General features: G+C 45.0%; 3 protein-coding genes across 3 annotated transcripts in view; 1 reads left to right on the top strand and 2 right to left on the bottom strand.

Moving 5' to 3' along the window:
* ctsz (cathepsin Z) overlaps window positions 1-22,582 on the top strand; it is a 471,668-nt gene that overhangs the window by 331,379 nt on the left and 117,707 nt on the right. The gene's annotated exons all lie outside the window — the stretch shown is intronic.
* Window positions 17,011-17,971, bottom strand: LOC308335590 (ornithine decarboxylase antizyme 1-like; the record flags this gene model as incomplete). Its single annotated transcript, XM_080792677.1, has 2 exons — window positions 17,011-17,732; window positions 17,818-17,971. 2 exons carry the CDS (start codon window positions 17,969-17,971, stop codon window positions 17,011-17,013), a joined length of 876 nt encoding a protein of 291 aa, XP_080648803.1.
* On the bottom strand, window positions 19,818-22,157 carry LOC308335825 (dolichyl-diphosphooligosaccharide--protein glycosyltransferase subunit STT3B-like; the record flags this gene model as incomplete). The annotated part of the gene is made up of 1 exon (XM_080793042.1): window positions 19,818-22,157. One exon carries the CDS (start codon window positions 22,155-22,157, stop codon window positions 19,818-19,820), a length of 2,340 nt encoding a protein of 779 aa, XP_080649168.1.

Consider the following 22,582-nt stretch of genomic DNA (forward strand, 5'->3'; position numbering starts at 1 on the left):
TGAAACACCAAAAAAGATAACCGTTGTGAGTATTGGCACACACAGCCAGGGACATAACAAAATATTATATATTAACATTAAGTGACACCACAATATTTGATCTATCACACAAATAGTAGTCACCCAGTGACTAGGGAGAAAATAGCATCTATTCTAGGCTGTTTCTGGCTCTTCTTTTCATAAAATGTTTTAAAGAATTACTAAAATTAAATTGCCATGGTCCATTACTTTCTCTGAACAATATTAGACCAGTGTCAATGTAAAGGACTGACTTTACATAGATATTATCCATATTCACGGTGAAAGACAATTGAGTGGGAAGAAGACAGAAATTATGTGTCCTTGGATCTGGAGAGGGATAAGTCTGGAGCTCTCTGGTGGAGCTGTTGCCCCCGCGACCCGACTACGGATAAGCGGTTGAAGATGGATGGATGGATGGAGTGTCATAATAATCAACACCAATAGCTTATTTTAAACTGGTATCAGCCCGTTTTGCCCGACTTGATACCGGCAATAGCATGTCAAGCTATTTATTAAAAAAATAAATAAATAGAATCAACTGATGTTATTGGCCTCCCTCTACACAGCTTAAAGGAGAATTCCATACTAAAAGGCTTTCTTACCTTTCTTTGTAGTTGTTACGTCCCCACCAAAGAGGTCCAGGTGTTATTTTGTGCAAAAGCTCCTTATTGGCTGTTTCCCCTACTATAAGCCCTACATGAATTGCATTGAATTGGGAATTGAATGGGGCTCTGGGGTGTTGTGCTAATTCGCTTATTTCCATCGCTCAAAATTATAATTTCTTTGTATATATCCTCTCTTCATAATGTAAATAATATCCCAAGCGGTACACTTTACTACTTCTTTCGATGGAAATAAGCGAACTAGCATAACACCCCATAGCCCCATTCAATTCCCATTCAATGCAATGCAATTCATTGAGGGCTTATGGTAGGGAAAATAGCCAATAAGGAGTTTTTGCACAAAAAAACACCTGGACCTCTTTGGTGGAGACGTAACGACTACAAAGAAAGGTAAGAAAGATAAGAAAGCATTCTAGCATGGAATTCTCCTTTAACCATTCAAAGGGTCGTATCGTCGTCTTTCATCTTTACTTGAAGATTTACACAAATTGGTAAAACTAACAGAAATACAAAATACAATAAATGATACAGCATTTACATACACACTTTGACACAAAATCACAACATTGTACGGTAAACTTACAGATGTGGCCTTCTGTAGACGTCTGGTCAAGAGAAAGGCAGAAAAGACACTTATTATCTGAGGCTAATGGCATATAGTTTTTGATTGTTGTCCTTGGGTCCATGAAAGGGCGCTATATAAATTCAAGATATTATTAATATTATTATTTGAAAGTGAGCTCTGCAACTACCAAACATTCCACACACTGAGAAGCAGCACACTGAAACACACCAAGCTGAATCCAACTACTAATTAGGCTGCCAAGAAAATGGATGAGTGAGTTGCAAAACCAAAACACGCCAGTAGGTGTCACACTTCTCACTTGAACACAAAGGTTATCAATTCAATTCAATTCAAAGGGCTTTATTGGCATGAGAAAACATACGTTTACATTGCCAAAGCAGAAAGAAAAATACAACGATACAGCAATACAATCAGAACAAAAATTATGTACTTTGAAGGTCAGAATCTTCAATAGATCAACTTCTGTGTACCAAGATCACTTGATGCAGGTATAGTGCAGGAATATACACAATGATTAGTCTTTAGGGTGGTTGTGTTCCATTTGATATCCTTCTCCTATCACAGCAACTCACAAATCTTGCTGCTGTGTTTGCACATTGTTGTACTTCGCCCAGCAGATATGGGAGTTTTTTGTCATTGGTCTTGTTTTCATGTTAACAAAGGTTATCACACAGCTTTAAAATACACTCAGGATATAGAATTGAGCCATGGCGAGCCTGATGGAGGGGGAAGGAACTGGTTGGAATAACGTGTTCCTTCCACGCGCAGCGACTTAGCCTGCTCCGGACCAGGCTAACAGCCAGGTTTAACCTAATCCTGATGTCTTTACTGTTAATTAAGCAGTCAAACTGATCAAATCAAATGAAATCAAACCAAATTTTATTTATAGAGCACATTTTCAAAGACCAGGAGGCCAACCAAAGTGCTGTACAGGAAACATGACACAAGTAACATAGTAAAACAAAATCAAAGCAACACAAAAAGTACACAGGTTACATTACAAAATCAAAGCAACACAAAAAGTACACAGGTTAATTAGGTCAAACATTGAAAGCCAGGGAGAAGAAATGGGTTTTTAGTAAAGACAAACCAATTATGTTTTCCACACTTATTCAATTATTATGGGTTTATGTTGCCCTATTTTTATCGGTCTGCATTAAAGGACTAATTTAAAGCACTATATAAAATCAAAGAACCAAAATATTATATATAGGCTATATACAAAATGTGATGAGGTCAGCACATTTTGGGCACATTTGGGCAAGTGGCTATGGCTGGTTTTAGCCCAAGGAGTGTATTCTGTGCAAAACTAATGCTTGGAATGGATTCAGAATGATTAAACCCCCCTAGTTTGACATGTCACATGCTGCTTAACCCATTCTGACCTGAGATCAGATTCATACGAGGTTTCCACTGGACACACACTGGTCTGATTAACCCATTCTGACCTGAGATCAGATTCTAAAAATGTCAGTCGTCCTTTGATTTTTCAAAAATAGCAGACCTACAAGCTCGTAGCGCGCCACTCGGTGGCGCGCTATGAGCTTGTAGATCTGCTATTTTTCAATAGCTAAAGCATAACATGATGCCGACACCAAAATGGGTTCCCGTTCAGAATGGGTTAAAGCATAAGGAAAGTTTGACCTTTTTGACTGCCATAGGATGTTAATGGGAGAGTCACAAGAAACCCCTATAAAATGATTTGCCCAGTACTCACAGCCGGTCATCAAGTGGATTCGTGATTTTATTTGTCTTTAAATCTATAAATGGTCTGGCTCCTCTTTATCTGTCTGACCTTATTGAGGTTTATACTCCTACTAGGTCACTGCGGTCTGAGGGCCAGCTAAACCTCAGGGTCACAAAGAAGACCCGCTTGAAGTCCAGAGGCGACCGAGCCTTTTCCGTTGTAGCCCCGCCTAAACTATGGAACGCACTCCCCTCCCACGTCAAATCGGCCCCCTCCATCGAGACTTTTAAATCTCGCCTAAAGACCCACCTCTATACCTTGGCTTTTAACCCCGCTTGAGTTCCTTCGGTCCTTGTATATGTTTGTCACAATGAGACATAATTATGTTTGTCTCACTGTGATGCTTTTCTGTTGTTTTTCTGTAATGTGTCTCAGTTGTTTTCACTGTTTGTACTTTGTTTTCTCGCTGTTGTTTTTCTGTGTGGTAGCTGTAGTGCATTTGTTTTTATTTTTCTCCTGTACAGCACTTTGTAAACTCTTGAGTTTTGAAACGTGCTATATAAATAAAGTGGATTCGATAGACAATATTTTAGGCCAATAAAAAAAGACTATATACCAAATTTCCCACTTTAACAAAAGAAGCCTGTCGGCTGCCGGACTATTTGTAATCTCAACTCAGACCGATGTTGAATGTGAGATGTAACTATAGCTGCGAGAATAATGATCAAATTAATACCTATACTCACCTATACTTCGTTTTTCTTCTTCTTAATCCTAATATTACTGAAGCCAAACGACACATTTTGCCAGTAAAGACACAAGTCAGAGACAATATTATCAACAATATACTGAGATACATCAGATTGGGGGATACATCACTGAGGATACGTCCCAGTTGCATCCTATAGCGATGTTTTTTAGTTCTTAGTTTTCTATTCCTATAGTGACTCATTCTTTTATTTTCTTTGTTTTCTTTTCTTTGTTTGCGGTTGTTCGAATAATTTACAAATATGTATGAACAGGAAGTGTCAGTTGTATTCAGTGTATTCTGTGAAATGTGTCATATAATCCCATATGGGATGGGCCAAAGTGGCATGACACGAAAATAAAAATGTCATTCATTCATTCATTGCGAAGCATGTGAGCACTTACTATGAGACCTAGCAGATCATGTCTGTGTGTGTGTGTCTGTCTGTGTATCTGTCTGTCTGTCTGTCTGTCTGTCTGTCTGTCTGTCCCGCTTTTGTGCCCATATATGGAGCTGAGTGATTACGTCACCATGACTCAGCCATAACCATATAAGGAGTCCCCAAAGCAGCTATACGTCCAAAACCCAAATATGTACGAGCTGCGTTCGCTTCCCGCGTTTGCGCGTCTTACTGGTTCATATAGGAATAGACTATGTGACAACCGCGGGAATAGTCTGGTGACCACCCGAGAGATGGTTAGGGTTCGGGTTAGCGCCCCAGCCTGTGTTCGCAGTGAGGAGGACGCCCATGCACAAAGCCCACGTGAGGCCTTTAGGATCTGGGCCATTCAAGCCACAAGTTCCACTGCTGAGTGACCCCTGCATGGATGTGCAGTTAGCAGAGATACAGTATGAGTTGTCTTGGCCCTATAGAGCGCCGCAGTCCCTCCCCCTTTCAGAAAAACGAGTGGCCCAGGAAATGAAAACCCAATGCATTCTCCCATCGGCACTTCGAATATAATTTATTTAAAGACGGTTACGCCGCGGACAAAGCCAACTCGGATCGTAACAAATCATGACAATGAACACAATGTTTTGGGCCGATCAAATCATTAGAAAGAAGAAAAGAAAGTCAGGAGACAACACTATTTGTTTTGTTTTTCGGCCCCAAAACATTGTGTTCATTGTCATGATTTGTCACGATCCGAGTTGGCTTTGTCCGCGGCGTAACCGTCTTTAAATAAATTATATTAGAAGTGCCAATGGGAGAATGCATGGGGCTTTCATTTCCTGGGCCATTCATTTTTCTGAAAGGGGGAGGGACTGCGGCGCTCTATTGGTGCTGTGACAGTGTGACCCCACCCTGTCACTGTTTGCTGCTAGTGTACATGCCTTTCAGTAAGCGCGCACTGTTAGGATATGCAAAGACTACTAAGAAGCAGCAAACTGATCACCCACACACACACTGACACACACACACACACACACACACACACACACACACACACACACACACACACACACACACACACACACACACACACACACACACACACTGCTCTCTAGATTCCTGTCTCTTTAAGCAGCTGAACTCTATATTGGGCCAAACCAACTTCCCTTCCAGGGAGGGGGAGGATTGCCTGTCACAGAAGGACATCGAAGGATTAAAGGACTTTTGGGAAAACTAAAAAGACTTTCTAATAGAAGAGCTACAAGCTCAACGGAAATGTGAATGTGAATATATGTATATGAATGTGTTTTGTGCCAAACCAAGCAGAGTTAACATGTTGTGGATCATGTTGACCCCTATTCAGTTGGTCCAGTCTAGTGGGAGGGGCCATGGGGGGTATAAAGCTGCAGAGAATGAGTATTCCAGTCAGTCTGTCTGCTGACTCTGCTGGTGTTGGTCGGGGAAGAAGCTGTCTCTGAGGAGGTGATGTTATTATGTTATGTTATTTATGCATGGTTGAAATACTTAGATCTAAATGTTTGACATGCTATTGTCGGTATCAAGTTGGGCAAAACGGGCTGATACCAGTTTAAAATAAGCTATTGGTGTTGATTATTATGACACTCCATCCATCCATCTTCAACCGCTTATCCGTAGTCGGGTCGCGGGGGCAACAGCTCCACCAGAGAGCTCCAGACTTATCCCTCTCCAGATCCAAGGACACATAATTTCTGTCTTCTTCCCACTCAATTGTCTTTCACTGTGAATATGGATAATATCTATGTAAAGTCAGTCCTTTACATTGACACATATTGTTCAGAGAAAGTAATGGACCATGGAAATTCAATTTAAATATAGTAATGTTTTTATAACATTTTATGAAAACACATGTACTGTATAGAAGAAGAGCCAGAAACAGCCTAGATGCTATTTTCTCCCTAGTCACTGGGTGACTACGATTTGTGTGATAGATCAAATATTGTGGTGTCACTTAATGTTAATAAATAATATTTTGTTATGTCCCTGGCTGTGTGTGCCAATACTCACAACGGTTATCTTTTTTGGTGTTTCAGAGCAAATTGTCTTGCTCAGTGAGTGACACCAAACAGTTTAACACTAGAGAGAACCTGCCTGATATCATTGCCACAGCGCCCTCTAGTGTCTATAGTCTATTACGGAGCCCCATTAGTCCTCATTACAGTGAAGACTACTCTTCCTGGGGACCAAAGTGAGCTGCAGGAAGAACATTACCAGCGTATAAGTTCGAACCACAGCCAGACTTGATGTTTTGTTTGATGGAAACAAGGCGGTCTAAAATGTCTTTTGAGTCCTATATCTGCCTTGTGTGCTTTTTAATTGTGTCAACCACGCTATAGATCAACTTATCAGTACTTTATTTTACACCAAGTGCCAACACAAATGAATACATTTTTCATTAAGACTTGCGGAAACCTGTTGTAGATGCATGTTCCATCTTCTATTAGTGACAGCCCATTGATCCAAATTGAATTTCCAATCTGCTTCTGCCTTCTCTTAAAGAACAATGCTAAACTCGCTAACTTTGCAGCTGTAGGGCAAGCTTTGAATTATACTCTTTCAATCTGCAAAGCGTTTGTTTCATAAAAATACACTCAAGTGACTTTGAGCTACTTTCTTTTTGGAAGCACTCATTTTAACGGGTAATGCTGCTGCCTCATGCATTATGTGAACATTCACATGGGTGGTAGGCATGGCACATGGCTGTTCAGTGACTTCCAAAAGTACTCGACATTACTTGTAATTTGTATTTTAAATTGCTTTCTAGAAGCGGATGGGTAAAATACATTTTGATATTGCACTTTTAAATATTCTTTAAAGGATATCTGGTTAAAGACACATAATGCCTTAAGACATTATACTTAACCCTCTATAACGAAAATCTTAAACACCATAAATGTTTTATTTCTTTCATAAATAAATCTTTCACTCGATAGGAACTGCTCCTGTTGCAAATTGATTATGTCATGTCCATATGGTCTAGCCCTATATGGAATGCATATGCTAATAAAAAACAGCTTAATACTTCCTAAAGATTAATATAAGCATCAAAGCAATATTTTAAATACTTTTTATGCATTCCATAGTGCTGGACCACACATGGACATCATCAACCTGCGACGGGAACAGTTCCTATGGAGTAAAATAATTGTGACAGAAATAAAATATTGAATGTGTTTTTTTTTATTTTTCAATTTTAGTTATACATGGCAACTATAATGTTTTAAGGAATATTTGTCTTATTAGCCAGAGATCCTTGTTTTCCTGATCTATTACTGTGAGTGATATGGTCAGCTTCTGATTTCTTTTTTCTAGATGTGGCTGGAGATGACCATAGATGCTGCTGGAACGCTGAACCTGAGGATGCCCTGGTGTCCCCATGTCTGAGTGGCCTCCAGACCGAACACCCCATCTTGGCTGCTAAGATGTCCATGTGGACATTATGAGTGTTTGTATAGAGAGAAGCATGGCTGAAGAGCTTTGCATATCAGTCGTTTATTGCTGCTGCCAAAGTCAAATTGTGATGTCTGTAGTGTTTAGTACATGGCCGCTTATGAGATGTAGATATAAGTACACCTGACTGGTGGAAATAGCCTTGTGATACATACTGGGTGTGCTCTTTGGTTGTTCACAAAAGTAAACAAAATCACACAAAATCATACAAATCAAGGGATGTCCGACAGTCTGTGTTGGATATTGTCCAACTCCTAATAGCCGATATCAACAGATACCGATATATATGCACGCTTTTTCCAGTGGTGGAAACGTAACTCAAACTTTTTACTTAAATAAAAGTAGGCCATACATACTGCAATAATAAAATACTCCGTTACAAGTAAATTCAACATGTACTCGAGTAAAGGTACAAAGGTTTTGGTATAAAATGTACTTAAAATACCAAAAGTAATTATTAATAATTACTCATGTAAAATGTCTCATCTAAAATGATCTAATCTCTCATCTCAAGTTTTAAAATGTATAAAAATCATTTGAAAATGGCAGATCTACAAGCTCACATGTGTCTTTTTGTATTGTGAGCTTTTTAATGTAAAAAAATAAATAAAGTAAAATTAAGGGTTGGGGTAATTAATTTTTAATGCCTTTATATATATAAATAAATATCGGACATCCCTAACAAAAACATATATCAAATGTGTCAATACATTTCAAAGTGCCACTAAAACTTCACCAATAAATAAAAGAACATCCACAAGTTACATAAATTAAATGCCACAAAGGTTTGACTAACATTAAATTAAGTTTTTTTTTTTTTTTTTATTAAGAAATTACAAAAAATAAAGTTTCTTCTGCCGTATGTCCATAGAACTTCAACTCTGTTGCAGCAAGCCAGTACAATGTGTCATTGTCTAGGTCACCTAAGCCACGATCACCATTCGGTGGCCGGTATTTGGGGCAAATGGTCATTACGTGTTCCACAGTCTGTAGTGGATCCTCGCATTCACAGTGGGCACTGTCCGAGATGTCCCACTTCTGCTTTGAAGGTTGTCCACTCCTTGTAAGGGAGGTGCTGGCAAAGAACATATTTGGGGTCCTCGATGTATTCCACTGGTCCCTCTGTCTTGCCTTCAGCCAGGATGCCTTGGAGGTGTCAGCTGGTGTTGTGTGGAGCAGTTCCTGGGCCTGTGTGGCAAAGGGGCACAGTGACTTGAGGCACGTGTGCGAGGGTGCTGTGGCAAAGGTCGCCGTGACTTGGTGTGTGTGTTGTGTTGTGGCAAAGGGCACCGTGACTTGAGGCACGTGTGCTGTGGTGTCTCTGACGACCTTGTGGAGGAGATGGCTGGGATTCACTCAGCTGTGCCTTCTCAGTGAGGGCCAGCGTGGCTGCTTCTCGTCTGACCTCTGTTGGAGTGATTCCAGCGAGAACAGGCAGGCAGTTTGTTTGGGGTGGCCCATCCGGTGTTGAGGGCAGCATCCAGCTTCTTGACATGAGAGCTACGGCTCCAGACTGGGACACAGTAATCGGGTCGTCTGCATAGCCATACTTCCTTGATGTTGTTGCAGGGAGGTCGTGGATGTAGCTGAACAGCAGTTACTGGTGTGGAACCGAAAAGCTTCACAAACATGCCAAAAAAATCTAGTTTTGAACCTTTTTAATCTAGTTTATTTTCAAATAAATTTGTTTTTACTGTTTTGTGAAGCAACTTTGGGTACCTTGAAAAGTGCTATATAAATTGTATGTATTATAAAAAAAACAGACGGACACAGCAATTGTCGCCACACAGACATCACAAATTCCTATTGGCAGCAGCAACAAGTGAGTGATGTGTAAAGCTATTCATAGACTATAACCATGCACCATGTGTCTTCCTTCCAGATGCTGCGAGGCTCAACCTCTGCAGTTCTCGCTGTCCATGGATGAATCTGCATGGGGGGCTCTGAAGGCGGCTCAAAGTAAGAAACCACTTAGACTTTTCTATTACTGCGAGTGGTTCGGCTTCTGTTTTAAGTGTTCTCTATACATTTTGTGTATGATGTGAAAGGACACAATGTACATATATCTGGCTCTTGGTCACTTAAAAATTCATCTTTCGTTCTTTCTTTCTTAGGGTGGATGGGTCGTGGTAGACGTCGTGGAAGGACAGAGATCCGTTCCAAAGCTTCCCTCCCGGGAGTTTCCTCTGAGGACTTCTGATGAGCTGTGAGTAGCAATATTTCTTGTTGGGATGGATATCTGTTGTACTGTTATGGTACGAAGTATAGCATGGCAGTATGATTCCTCCTAGTGGCACTGGTTGAATGTCTGTCAGCTCTCCAAGCTAATGAAAGTCTTAATGACACTTTTTTAAACCACTTCAACCCCAGCATCTCTATTCTGTGGGGAGCGTTCAGCCAAATTAGCAGATCTACAAGCTCACACCGCATTGCAACGTGTTGTGAGCTTGTAGATCTGCTATGTTTGGCAAATCAATTTGTGTAGAGTGAAATCGGAGCATATACCAAATGCTCTCTTTAAAGGTCTGTTTTATCAAATCTATAGAGGGTTTAAGTGGTTCTGAATATGCAGCTCAACAAAAGCTAATTTGGTCCTTATTTCTTTCTTAGGACGGAGATCTGTGTAGATGCCGGAGGACTTCGGACCTGGGCCTGCCCGGTGAGGAACCGCACAGTAAGAACCGCTCTAGGCCTTTCATGATTATGAGGTTTCTTTTTACTGGATGATTATTGTCGCTCAAATAAATTTAATTTCAACAGGCAGTTCTCACATCCAGAGTGACTTACAGTAAGCAACAACACATAGTAATACATCAAATTCATAAACAATTGTCATCAAGAATAAGAAGTATAGACTATCCAGACTATTGGCGGCAACAACAAGGGAGTGATGTGCGAAGCTCTTTTCTATGAAGCCATTCATAGACGATAACCGCCATGTCTTTCTTCCAGATGTACTGCAGGTCTCTCCAGGAATCTGCATTCCTCTGAAGACGACTCAAAGTAAGACCCTGTTAGGCCTGTCAAAAAGAAACCTAACTGAAACGTGTATTACTGTAAGTGATATGTTTAGCTTCTGTTTAAATGTGCTCTATAAATAAAAGTTTTATGTATATATGTTGTGACAGGATAGAATATCTGGCTCTTGGTCACTCTAATCAATTTTTCTTTGTTAGGATGAAGATCGCGGTAGACGTCGCTGGAACGCGGCTGCTGGACAGGGAGTGCACACACACACACACACACACACGGACACACAGAAAGGCTAATTTGGTGTGTACACGTGTTTTTCTTTCTTTGTTAGAATGGAGATATCGACGTATTGATGTTCCCTGGACAGAGATCCGTTCCAAAGCTCCCCCCCCCCCCCCCGGGGGCTTCCTCAGAGGACTCTGATGAGCTGTGAGTAGAAATAGTTCTTGCTTGTTTCTGAGGATGGATAACTGCTTTTGTACTGTTATGGTACGAAGAATGGCATCATTTACAGTAATTCAAATGTTTTAAATATTTTAGGATAAATGTAAATGACTCTGCACAATAGTTTGAGAGTCAATATCTCATATCATGAGAGTGCCTCTTGGTCTTTGTAACAACTTGAATACAAATTACAAAAGATTTTGTGGACTGTACATGTGTTGATGCCTCCTAGTGGCACTCTGGTTGAATGTCTGTCAGCTTTCCAAGCTAATCAAAGTCTTTGACACTTTTGTTAACTACTTCAACCCCAGCATCCCTATTCCGTTCAGCAAAAATAGCAGATCTACAAGCTCACACTGCAACGTGTTGTGAGCTTGTAGAGCTAATGGTTTCTTTCTCTCTCAGGATGGAGATCATAGACACAGCTGGAGCGGCTGGAGCCTCTAGAGATGGAGATCTGCAGGTCTGTCCATGGACGGAGGACGGAGATCTGGGTAGACGCTGGAGGACTTCGGACCTGGGCCTTCTCAGTGAGGAACTCAACGGTACGAACCGCTTTAGGGTTAGGGCTTTTTTTAGGCTTCGTAAAAAGCCAATAATCGTCCGTTGCCGATAATTGGTCGATCCCTATTCTTAAACGTTACTGTAAGTGCATGTGTATGTTGTGACAGGGCACGCACACACAGCAAAGCTAATATGGGGTGTGTGTCTTTCGTTTGTTAGACTGGAAATCTCAGCCGAGATCCGAAGCTTTCCCCGGGTGTTTTTCCGCTGAGGACTTCTGGGTCGCTGGGAGGCTCGGACGGAGCTAGAAGGTTCGGTAGACGCCACTGGAACCTGTTTAGGCCTGTCAGAATTTAATGTTTTATAATGGCCGATTTAATTGTCGCTCAAATAAATTACAAGTAACAATATAATTGCATCATACTAACATTCTAAATAAAACGTTGGCTTTTGTAGGCTTTGTAAACAAAAAGCTGCACATGGCATAATTCAATAACTTTATACACTAAAAAAAGAAGTAAATTACAAAGTGACACTTTTAGAGCTTGTATTATGCTTGCATTATTTCTTTAAAATGTTTGACAATATATGAACATTTTCAACATGGAGACGATTATGACTAATCTCTAAAAAAGTATCTCAAATACTTGGCGATTAGGTAATTGTGACAGGCCTAAATCCTTCTAGTTGTGTTTTTTATATCATGTTCTGTAATCAGTTAGGGTTGACTATAGACTTTTTTTAGGAACAAGATCATCATGCCGGTGAAGAGCACGTTTCTAGCCGATGGAGCAACTATTTCTGATCACCTTTGGAGTTACATCACAGCAAGGTAACTATACAACATACTATGATCATGACATGACATCAGCTTGTGACTGCAACTTGTTCCTGTTCGCAGATGACTCGGCACTGCTAGTCTCGGACAGGAACAAACTGCAGGTTGAAAAGGCAAACTGTTAATAAATATTTCAATCAATATTGGTTTATGAACAAAGTAGTAATGAGCATTTCTTTTTTTTCTTTAGGACGTTGCTGGTCTGCTGTGTGGCTCCATCTGGAGGTCACCAGGGTTCTGAGTCACTCAGATCCTGACTGGTAGTGGTGATATGTAGATGTGATCAATCAGGGCTCTTTGAAAATAATAAACAATAAAATAATAAACCAATATAGATAACTAGATAATAATATAAATAAATGGATAAAACGAACGATAAAAAAATAGATTATCGTAAAATAAAAGTAAATTAAAATAGTAAAATAAGAGTAAATTAAAATTAGTAATGCATAAAATAAAATAAATATAATTAGTAATATAGACAATAATACATGAAATAAATTAAAATATCAATATAGTTTATGCATAAATTAGTAATAACAGTAATACATGAAATAAATAAATGCATAAAAAATAAAATTAGTAATAACAGTAATACATAAAACAAATACAATTTGTAATGCATGAAGTAAAATTAGTAATAACATAGTAATACATCAAATAAATACAATTAGTAATAACATAGTAATATATAAAATACAATTAATACATAAAATAAATACAATTACTTTGTATTGTAATTATAGAATGACTTATAAAAACAAACAAAATATAAATCACATCTACATATCACAACCAGGCTATATTGCCAGCAGGCAGGTGGACTGTAGACGCACTACAGCTGTCACAATGTGGTGTACTGTATTTTGACCCAACTGGCCTCCAAGGAGAGGCGAGCATGGAGCCGGACATCTGATGATACACGAGAGAAGACACCATAGTAATTTTTTTTTTAAATAAAAGTAATGTTTCATGTTGATTGTAATTTATTCATGATGCCATATATCTGTAAATATTCATTATTTTCTTGTTAATAAAATATTACATTTATACCCGGGTGTCCGTTATGGGTCCATTGACAATCTCCCAGAACAGAGCCAAACATGAATGTTGAATATTGTATTACATTTCTTACCACAAAGACCAGACTGAATTTGAAGTAATAAGACTGTTTTTAAATTGGCTTGTTCTTGTAGTGTGGTACTTGACTCTGTACTCATTTGAAAACTTTAGAAATTAGAATAACTTTTAGTTAGTTTAGGCAGAACAAATAATGTAAAAATATAATTTAACAATCTAATGAATAGATCTAGTTTATTAATAGAAAAACGAGTTATTAGATAGGCCTATAATAGACAATGTGTTTATTCTTAAATAAACATCATTTAAAATGTATTAATGAATAGAACTAGTTTGAACTTAGAACAATATAGTTATTAGTTAATAATGCAATGAATACTAGACAATTATGTTTATTTAAACCAGGCAGAACAAATGTAATATGAATTAATGGATCTATTTTATTAATAGGACAATTAGTTATTAGTTTGTATTATAAATAACAATGAGTTATTATTTAATTAGTTTCCGTTGTGTTACATTGTAGTGTCGGTGAACCTATATAATTCTGAGACTGTACTGCCGATCTTCAGAACATCGGCTATTTTCACACCTGCTAGTGATTACATCAACAAACAACACAGGGAGCTACAGCTGACGTACGTGACGCCATCCTCATGTAGCTGCCTGTAACCAAATGCACCCTGTAACTCTGAAAGTATTCAGAGTAACACATGGAACCAAATGGACCCTTACGTGTCTGTAACTCTGAGTGGAGGACAAGGAGAAGTCAGCAGTGCATGGGGATTTAAACAACAAAACCTTTTGTGAGTGAGTACCGATACGGTTGTTTATAAACTGGTACAGTGTGGCTTTACAATAAGTTTAACTGTCAGGTTTTATGCAACGTGCTGAAGGGCTTGGATAGACTGGGAACTGTATTGGAATTATTTTACACCAAGTGCCAACACAAATAAATACATTTTTCATTAAGACTTGCGGAAACCTGTTGTAGATGCATGTTCCATCTTCTATTAGACTTGCATCGTGTTATTGCCTGTGACAAACAATTGTAATGCATAGAATAATGGATGGTTTGCAGCGGATATTCATTTGCTGATTACGTTTCCTGGTGTCTATAGTCAAAGTGATGCTGTTCGTCTGTTCGCCGACCTCATGGTCTTCTCCACCTCAGTTGTCTTTTGGAGCATACGAGTGTGCGGGTTCCCTTCTCTTTTCATATGTTACTTTTTGAACCCGGCAGCAACTCCATGAAGTGATGTGCGTATTTTTCTATAGTTTCTTCTCCACCTAAGTACTGCGCTGCGTCCAGCAGGTGGCACTGCTGCTTCAGGGAAACTGTCTGGTGAAGAGCTGAGGCAGTGGGTGAACTTAAGGCAGGGAGTGCACACAATAGCAAATAAACTATATTGTATGTCAAGACTACAGATACAAGAATAGCCTACATTACAATACAAGACAAACGCAAACAAAGTTATATTAATCCAACAATAAAACAGAGCCAGGGGAGCAGAAAACATTAAAGAGTGAACACACAAAGCAACAGTTCTCCTCTTATTTAAAACATTACAGAGTGAACACAAAGCAACAGTTCTCCTCATATATATAGAACACTTTAAAGAGAACACAAAAAGCAACAGTTCTCTGCAGATTTCTTATTTAGAAGAGCAGAAAGAATTTGCTGAAGGCACGCTGCGTCATGCGACCCCTCCATGTCTCGCTGTCACTCAAGTGACTACTGGCCAATCACAGCGCGCCTTTTCCGGGACATATCTTTTTTCCAGTATATATAGCTATAGGCCTAGTAGGCCTGCTGGCCTACCAGGATGCTCTGCAGTGGTTCCCAAACTTATTCATGTCAAGGTCCAATTAAGGACCCCCAAAATGACACTCACCAGTAAGACGCGCAAACGCGGGAAGCGAACGCAGCTCGTACATATTTGGGTTTTTTTTAAGATTTTTTTTTAAGTTATTATTTTTTTAAGTTAAGTTATTTTTAAGTTAAGTTTTTAACTTAGCCATAACCATATAAGGAGTCCCCAAAGCAGCTATACGTCCAAATATGGAGTGTGTCGCATCAATCACAAACAAATCACTCGGCTCCATGTATGGGCACAAAGGGGGGACACACGGACAGACATGATCTGCTAGGTCTCATAGTAAGTGCTCACTGCGTTCGCAATTAGCCTGCATACCCTCATTAGAAAAGATATGCCAGCACCCCCATAAGGGAAGATTTATACAGCTGATTTTCAACTGTTTTCATTTCAAGGACCCCCAGTTTGACATGCATATAGTTCCACACGGACCCTACACAACATCTTGTGCCTGCAGGGACCCTCCATACCAGATTTGTGTCAAAAATATTCCACATTTGTCACTTTATTTCTTTTCTTCCAATATTTGTTTTGAAAATAGCAGATCTATACATGCAAGCTCACAACGTTCCGAGCCGTCTTCCCAAATGTTATGAGGTCATCACATGTGATGAGGTCGTGCTTTGGCGTGACTGAGAATAATAGAACTCACAAGATATTCATTCACACACCCCCTTGAGAAAAAAAAATTACAATAAAAAATATTCAGCACTCTGCCTTCCTCAGCATACTGGCAGCGTGCTGAATCAGTCACAGACAGTCACTCAAAGATGTGGGATACGGACAGTATGTTGGATGTAGGACGCTGCTTACAAGCGTACATACATACATATTTCGATTTCTTTATTTGAATCCACAAATTGCAATTAATTTGACAAGGAAACAAATATAACTGGGTTGACAGTTCATGTTCACTTAAGGATACACATGGCACCTCCTTCTCCACACAGACAAACTGCCTATAACAGACGAAACAGAACAGTATTTGGCAAGTTGTTTGGCTTTGCTTTTTGTCATGCAGGACACTGCGTCAGGCACCCAGAACTAGAGGCTGGCAGGGCACTGCGTCAGGCACCCAGAACTAGAGGCTGGCAGGGCACTGCGTCAGGCACCCAGAACTAGAGGCTGGCACTGTGTCAGGCACCCAGAACTAGAGGCTGGCAGGGCACTGCGTCAGGCACCCAGAACTAGAGGCTGGCAGGGCACTGTGTCAGGCACCCAGAACTAGAGGCTGGCACTGCGTCAGGCACCCAGAACTAGAGGCTGGCACTGCGTCAGGCACCCAGAACTAGAGGCTGGCAGGGCACTGCGTCAGGCACCCAGAACTAGAGGCTGGCACTGCGTCAGGCACCCAGAACTAGAGGCTGGCACTGCGTCAGGCACCCAGAACTAGAGGCTGGCAGGGCACTGCGTCAGGCACCCAGAACTAGAGGCTGGCAGGGCACTGCGTCAGGCACCCAGAACTAGAGGCTGGCAGGGCACTGCGTCAGGCACACAGAACTAGAGGCTGGCAGGGCACTGTGTCAGGCACCCAGAACTAGAGGCTGGCACTGCGTCAGGCACCCAGAACTAGAGGCTGGCAGGGCACTGCGTCAGGCACACAGAACTAGAGGCTGGCAGGACACTGATGTTGTATAGGAGAGTGTGGAGGGCAGCGATTCAGGTGGTGTTGGTGTGGGCTAGACCTCACTCTCTCTCGCAGTAGAGAAATAGTCAAACACTAGCTCATCCGAGAAGGAGGGGCTTGGCTCATCGGAGGAGGGGCTCATCATCGTCTTCATCGGAGGAGGAGTCTGCCGGCTCGATGCTGTACGCCATGAAGAAGGCGTCGGGGTGGGCGGGGACGAGGGGATGCTCCGGCGACACCACCCGGAAGCCCATGAAGCCGAAGGTTCTCAGCAGGACGGCTCTGTCGCGGCGCTTCCTGTGGAAACAGACGAACACCTGGTCCTTCCGCAGATGCTGCTCCGCAAACTCCAGCAGGAGCACCAGGCTGTCCTTGCTGCCCTCGGGCAGCGGCCCCGGGGGGATCTCCACGTAGAGGTTCCCGCCCTTCAGGGCCGCCCTCCAGACGCAGCGCCGCTTGCTGGCTCCGCCTCCCGAGCGGCAGCAAGGCGTGAAGAGCAGGCAGCGCATTCGGCAGTCGGCGGGCGGCGGGTTCTCCAGCACCAGCAGCTTGGCGTCGGAGTAGAACAGCCTGGGCGAAGAAAGGCATCCGTCGTCGGGCTGAGCGTCGTGTCGGCCACCTGGGGTGGTCAGCGGGGTGTCAGGAGCACCGCAGGGGCCCGGGACCGAGCTTACTGCATGGGAGGTGGTGACTGGAGGGCCACAGAGGCCCCAGACCGGGCTTACGGCGTGGGAGGTGGTGACTGGAGGGCCACAGAGGCCCCAGACCGGGCTTACGGCGTGGGAGGTGGTGACTGGAGGGCCACAGAGGCCCCAGACCGGGCTTACGGCGTGGGAGGTGGTGACTGGAGGGCCACAGAGGCCCCAGACTGGGCTTACGGCGTGGGGGACGTCAGGAGCACCACAGAGGCCCCGGAACGGGCCTGCTACAGTGGGGGGTGGACCTCCTATCGGACCGGGACGAGGAGGTCCGTGCGCCTTCGGGCTTATTGCTCTGTTCGGTCAACGACGACATGGTGGGCGGGTCTTTCTTTCGTATGAAACAGTGGCTGTTCAATATCGTCTGCAGGTTGGAGTTAATCATGTGGTACAAGATATAGACTTTCTTCTCGAGTCCAACAGTCGCAGCTTTGAGTTTTGTCGTTCCTTCAAGGCACTATTTACTTATATAGAGGCGACGCACGCACGCCGCAGCGAGTGACGTCATCGTGATGTCACTGGAGCGTCGGTGTCGTGTCACGAATGCCCCGCCTCCTCATTATTTTCGAGACTTATATCTGCATGTCTCGGCCAATCCGCTGCACCATCAGAATGGCGCTGGGGTTTCTGAGGACAGCTCGATTTGGAACCTCTTCAAGGACCAGTTGTACCCGTCTGTGTATACGTTTAATGCCCATATATGGAGATGTCTGTATGGGTCTGTTTGTCTGTGACCCTTTATGCCTAAATAGCCAATGGCCTCATATGGGATTTGCGGATTTAGCGATAAATCGACGTTTTCATTCGATCAGTCAAACCTTTCTTGAGATTCGTGACGGACAGATATATAGGCCTACAAAAACACACATTTTATTTTCGAGGGGCGCTAGTCCCTCCTATATACAGGTTTAATGTTTGTTTTTAATTCAATGTTTGTTTTAAAAACGCAAAAATTGTCATACTGTCCCTACCACAAACATTAAATGCCATTAACAATAAAGAGAATTTAATGTTTGTGTTTTGCATCGTTTTGTACATCACCATTACATCACCTGATCAACATGAGTTAGACTTTAATATATTAGCGACGCTCACTTCACACGGGTGTGATTTTTTTAATTTAACCTTGAGTTAATCAGTAAAAACACGTCTCTTGCAGCAGGTTGTTACAGTACATGGAGGGGAGTCAGACGAGTGTTGACTGAAGAAAGACGAAGAGACGCAAAACGAGCGCACCTCAACACAACTGGGTTGAATATGTCTTGTTTTCAGTTGAATATGTCTTGTTGTTTTCAGTTGAATATGTCTTGTTGTTTTCCTAGTAGTCCATCTTCGTTATTTCTTGCTTGTTTAATATCAAAATATTCTGTATAGCTATAATACACTGCAGTGTTTTTATGTGTTTTCTTAAGCAATTGATTAATGTACTCGTCCTCATTTCGATCAGGGCTTCAGTCTCCTCATTCGACCACGTCTATCCACGGTAATGGGACATCTTTGCGCTTCGTAAAATATACCTTCTCCGTCTCCAACTGTGTTCAGCTGCTGAAAATGCACAGCAGGATTAGTTTTAACCGCAGCAAAAGCTCTCTGGTGTGAATGTCACCTTAATCTAGTCTGCCAGTGCATGACTAGTTTTGAATAAACTAGAAATACAAGGAAATGACAGAGGGAGAAATCAACTTTTAAAGACCACCAGACAGGAGTCTTCATGTTGCACGGTCAGACTACGGTCATTAGTATTATTGCATCACGTGGGTGGGTCAGTGGTGTAACTTTCACGACGTTAAACTGTGTACATCTTCAACAACACAGCCATGACGTTAAGCTGTGTATATATGTTCAACAACACAGCCATGACGTTAACCTGTGTATATCTTCAACAACACAGCCATGCAAAATAACACCGACAGTCCGGTCTTCATGGATGCGTAGCGGCGTATAGCCTTATAGGACTGAGACTAGCGCAGCCGGTTCTTATAGGACTGAGACTAGCGCAGCCGGTTCTTATAGGACTGAGACTAGCGCAGCCGGTTCTTATAGGACTGAGACTAGCGCAGCCGGTTCTTATAGGACTGAGACTAGCGCAGCCGGTTCTTATAGGACTGAGACTAGCGCAGCCGGTTCTCATAGGACTGAGACTAGCGCAGCCGGTTCTTATAGGACTGAGACTAGCGCAGCCCGTTCTCATAGGACTGAGACTAGCGCAGCCCGTTCTCATAGGACTGAGACTAGCGCAGCCGGGTCTCCAGGGGCTCCCGGTTTTCGGGCTTCTTGACCCGGTAGATCCGGACCAGCCAGTGCTCCGAGGTGAACGCCTCCTCCAGGTGCTCCAAGCGGACGTCCTTCTCGCCGATCACGACGCCGCGCGCCCGGTCGAAGCCGGGCGGCTGGCGCGCGCTCAGCTGCAGCTCGCCGAAGCGGTGGTAGCACATCTTGTAGAGGAGCGAGTCGAACAGGGTGCGCGTGCCGCCCGCGTCCACCCGGTACTCGCCGCGGGCGTTGAGGTAGTCGCGCTCGCGCACGTCGCCCGGGTGCTCGCCCTCCGCGATGCGCACCATCCACAGGAACTTGCTGACGTCGTCGCCCTGGCCCAGCACGCCGCCGAAGATGACCAGCACGTAGTCCACGTCCAGCGAGCGCAGGACGCCGTATGCGGCGCTCTCGTTGGACGCCATGGCCTTGCCGACCAGCGCGATGTGGCTGTTGTTCCAGGTGTTGTTGTCCACGATGGTGGTGCGGTCGGCCATGCCGGCGATCTGGTAGCCGTAGTCCCACCAGGCCATGACGCGCGCGCGCTCCTCTGTGTTCCGCCGCAGCCAGTAGTACGCCTCGCGGTAGTCGTCGATGACGTCGACGTCGCCGCGGCTCGACCGCGTGGTCAGCACCACGCTGGGGTGCGAGTACGCCGTGCTGGTGACCGCCGTGCAGTGCACGGCGAACAGCGCCAGCAGCGTGAGCATGGTGACGCACACGGCCGCCCGCAGGGCGGTCCCCGGACCCCCCTCCTCCTCCTCCTTCTCCTCCTTCTCCCGGGCCTCCGTCTCTGAGGACGCCACGTGTTGTTTCCGCACCTTACCGGACCTCCCGCCGCCCGAGCTCCGCTTGTTCTCCGCGGCGGCCACGGCGGGGGAGGCGTTGTTGCCGCCGTCTCTGCAGGGTCTCTCGTCCGCCAGGTAGCGCTCGAACACGTTGGAGAAGGCCACGGCGGACAGGACGCACACCACGGGCGTCAGCGTCAGGATCAGCCGCGACATCACGGCGGCGAAGTAGGCGGCGCTGACGGCGTAGAGCGCCACGAACACGCGCTCGTCGTTGACGTCCTTGATGCAGAACCAGAGGCCGGCGGGGAACGTGCACAGCAGCACGTGCAGGTTGAAGAAGAACGGCCACCAGGTGGGCGTCTGGTGCTCGGCCACCGACGCTATCAGCGGGATGTGGACGGCGGCGTAGCCCGTGTCCCACAGCGCGTAGAAGCGGCCGCTCCACGGCGCGATGTAGCCGCCGTGCGTCAGGAGGACGAGGGCCGCGGTGCCGCCGACGGCCGCCAGCGGGACGCAGAGGAGGAACAGCGTCAGGAACTCCCGCGGCGTCAGGCCCAGGCGGTCCCGCAGGTAGTGGACGAAGGCGTGGGCCTGCAGCAGGGCGAAGACGCCGGCCGCCGCCATGTGCTCGCTGCTCCGCACCGGCTGGAAGCCCACGAAGGGGACCTGCAGGGACAGGACGAGGCCCACGGCGTAGAACACGCTGTAGGCCACGTAGAGCCGCCCGCTGTGGCGCCCCATCAGCAGGAGCACGAGGACGTGCAGCGGCACCAGGTTGACGATGAACACGTAGCCGCCCCACGCCGACACCATGTAGAAGTACGAGAGGCTGCAGCACACGCTCCAGAACACGGAGCCCGTCTTCACCGAGCGCACCCACAGGAAGTAGGTGAGCTGCAGGGCGAAGATGGCCACGGCCTCGTTGTCGTAGGAGCCCGCCACCGAGCGCTGCGTGTAGCCCGGCGCGATGGCGATGAGGCAGGCGGCCAGCAGGCCGGCGCTCTGGCTCCACAGCTCGCGGGTCAGCAGGAAGGTGGCCACGGCCGTCAGGCCGCTGAACACGGGCGCCAGGAACACGCAGACGTCGCGGATGTGCACGGTGACGCGCAGCGCGTTGAGCACGCGGTGCACGAGGCCCGCCGTGACCATCAGGCCCGGGAACACCGTCCCGCCCACGATGCGGCCCAGCGGGTACCAGGCGCGCTCGTCGAACCAGTTCAGGAAGGCGTAGAAGCCGTGCTCGGCGAGGCGGCGCGTCGCCCGGTAGTTGAACCACGGGTCGAACTCGTGGATGATGCTCTCGAAGCGGACCACGGCGAAGAGCCGCGAGCTGAACGCCACCAGCCAGGCCAGGAGGAGGATGGCGAAGGAGAGGAGGGGCAGCCACCCGGACGGCGCCCCGTGCTGCTGCTGCTGCTTGCCGTCGCCGCCGGCGGCGGCGTGCCGCTCCGAGGCCTTGACCGCGGCGGCGTGGTTGTTCGCGAGGAGTGTCGCTGCATTTTGCAAAGTGCGCCCGCCTCCCGCCATGCTGCCTCTCTTGGCCTGCGTTTAGTGCCTTCCCAGATCCCTCTGTTGCCTTATAGCGGACTTTAGAATATCACCCGGATGCTGAACCTAAATAACTTTGTGAAAGCTATACAGAAAACACTGCTACGGACTGAGCCGAAGAGCAGTTGCTCACACCTGATATAGCGTGGCTGTTGCTCTGACGACACAGTGACGCCACTGTGTGGTGGGCGGAGGTTACTGCAGGTGGGCGGAGCTCATGGCACTGGACCAATGACGGCGAGGCTTCTTGTGGACATCAGACATGACGTATAGCCAATCAACAGGGGGCACCAATGGGTCTATTATATGACATTAATCCATATTTGGGCAAAGATTCCAGGCCGATTCGAACCAACACTCACTTCCTAACACCGGGGGGCTCCACCGGGCACGTCAGACCCCTC

Source organism: Protomyctophum bolini, assembly GCF_963924005.1.
Source record: "Protomyctophum bolini genome assembly, chromosome: 20".
In the NCBI taxonomy this organism is placed as follows: domain Eukaryota; kingdom Metazoa; phylum Chordata; class Actinopteri; order Myctophiformes; family Myctophidae; genus Protomyctophum; species Protomyctophum bolini.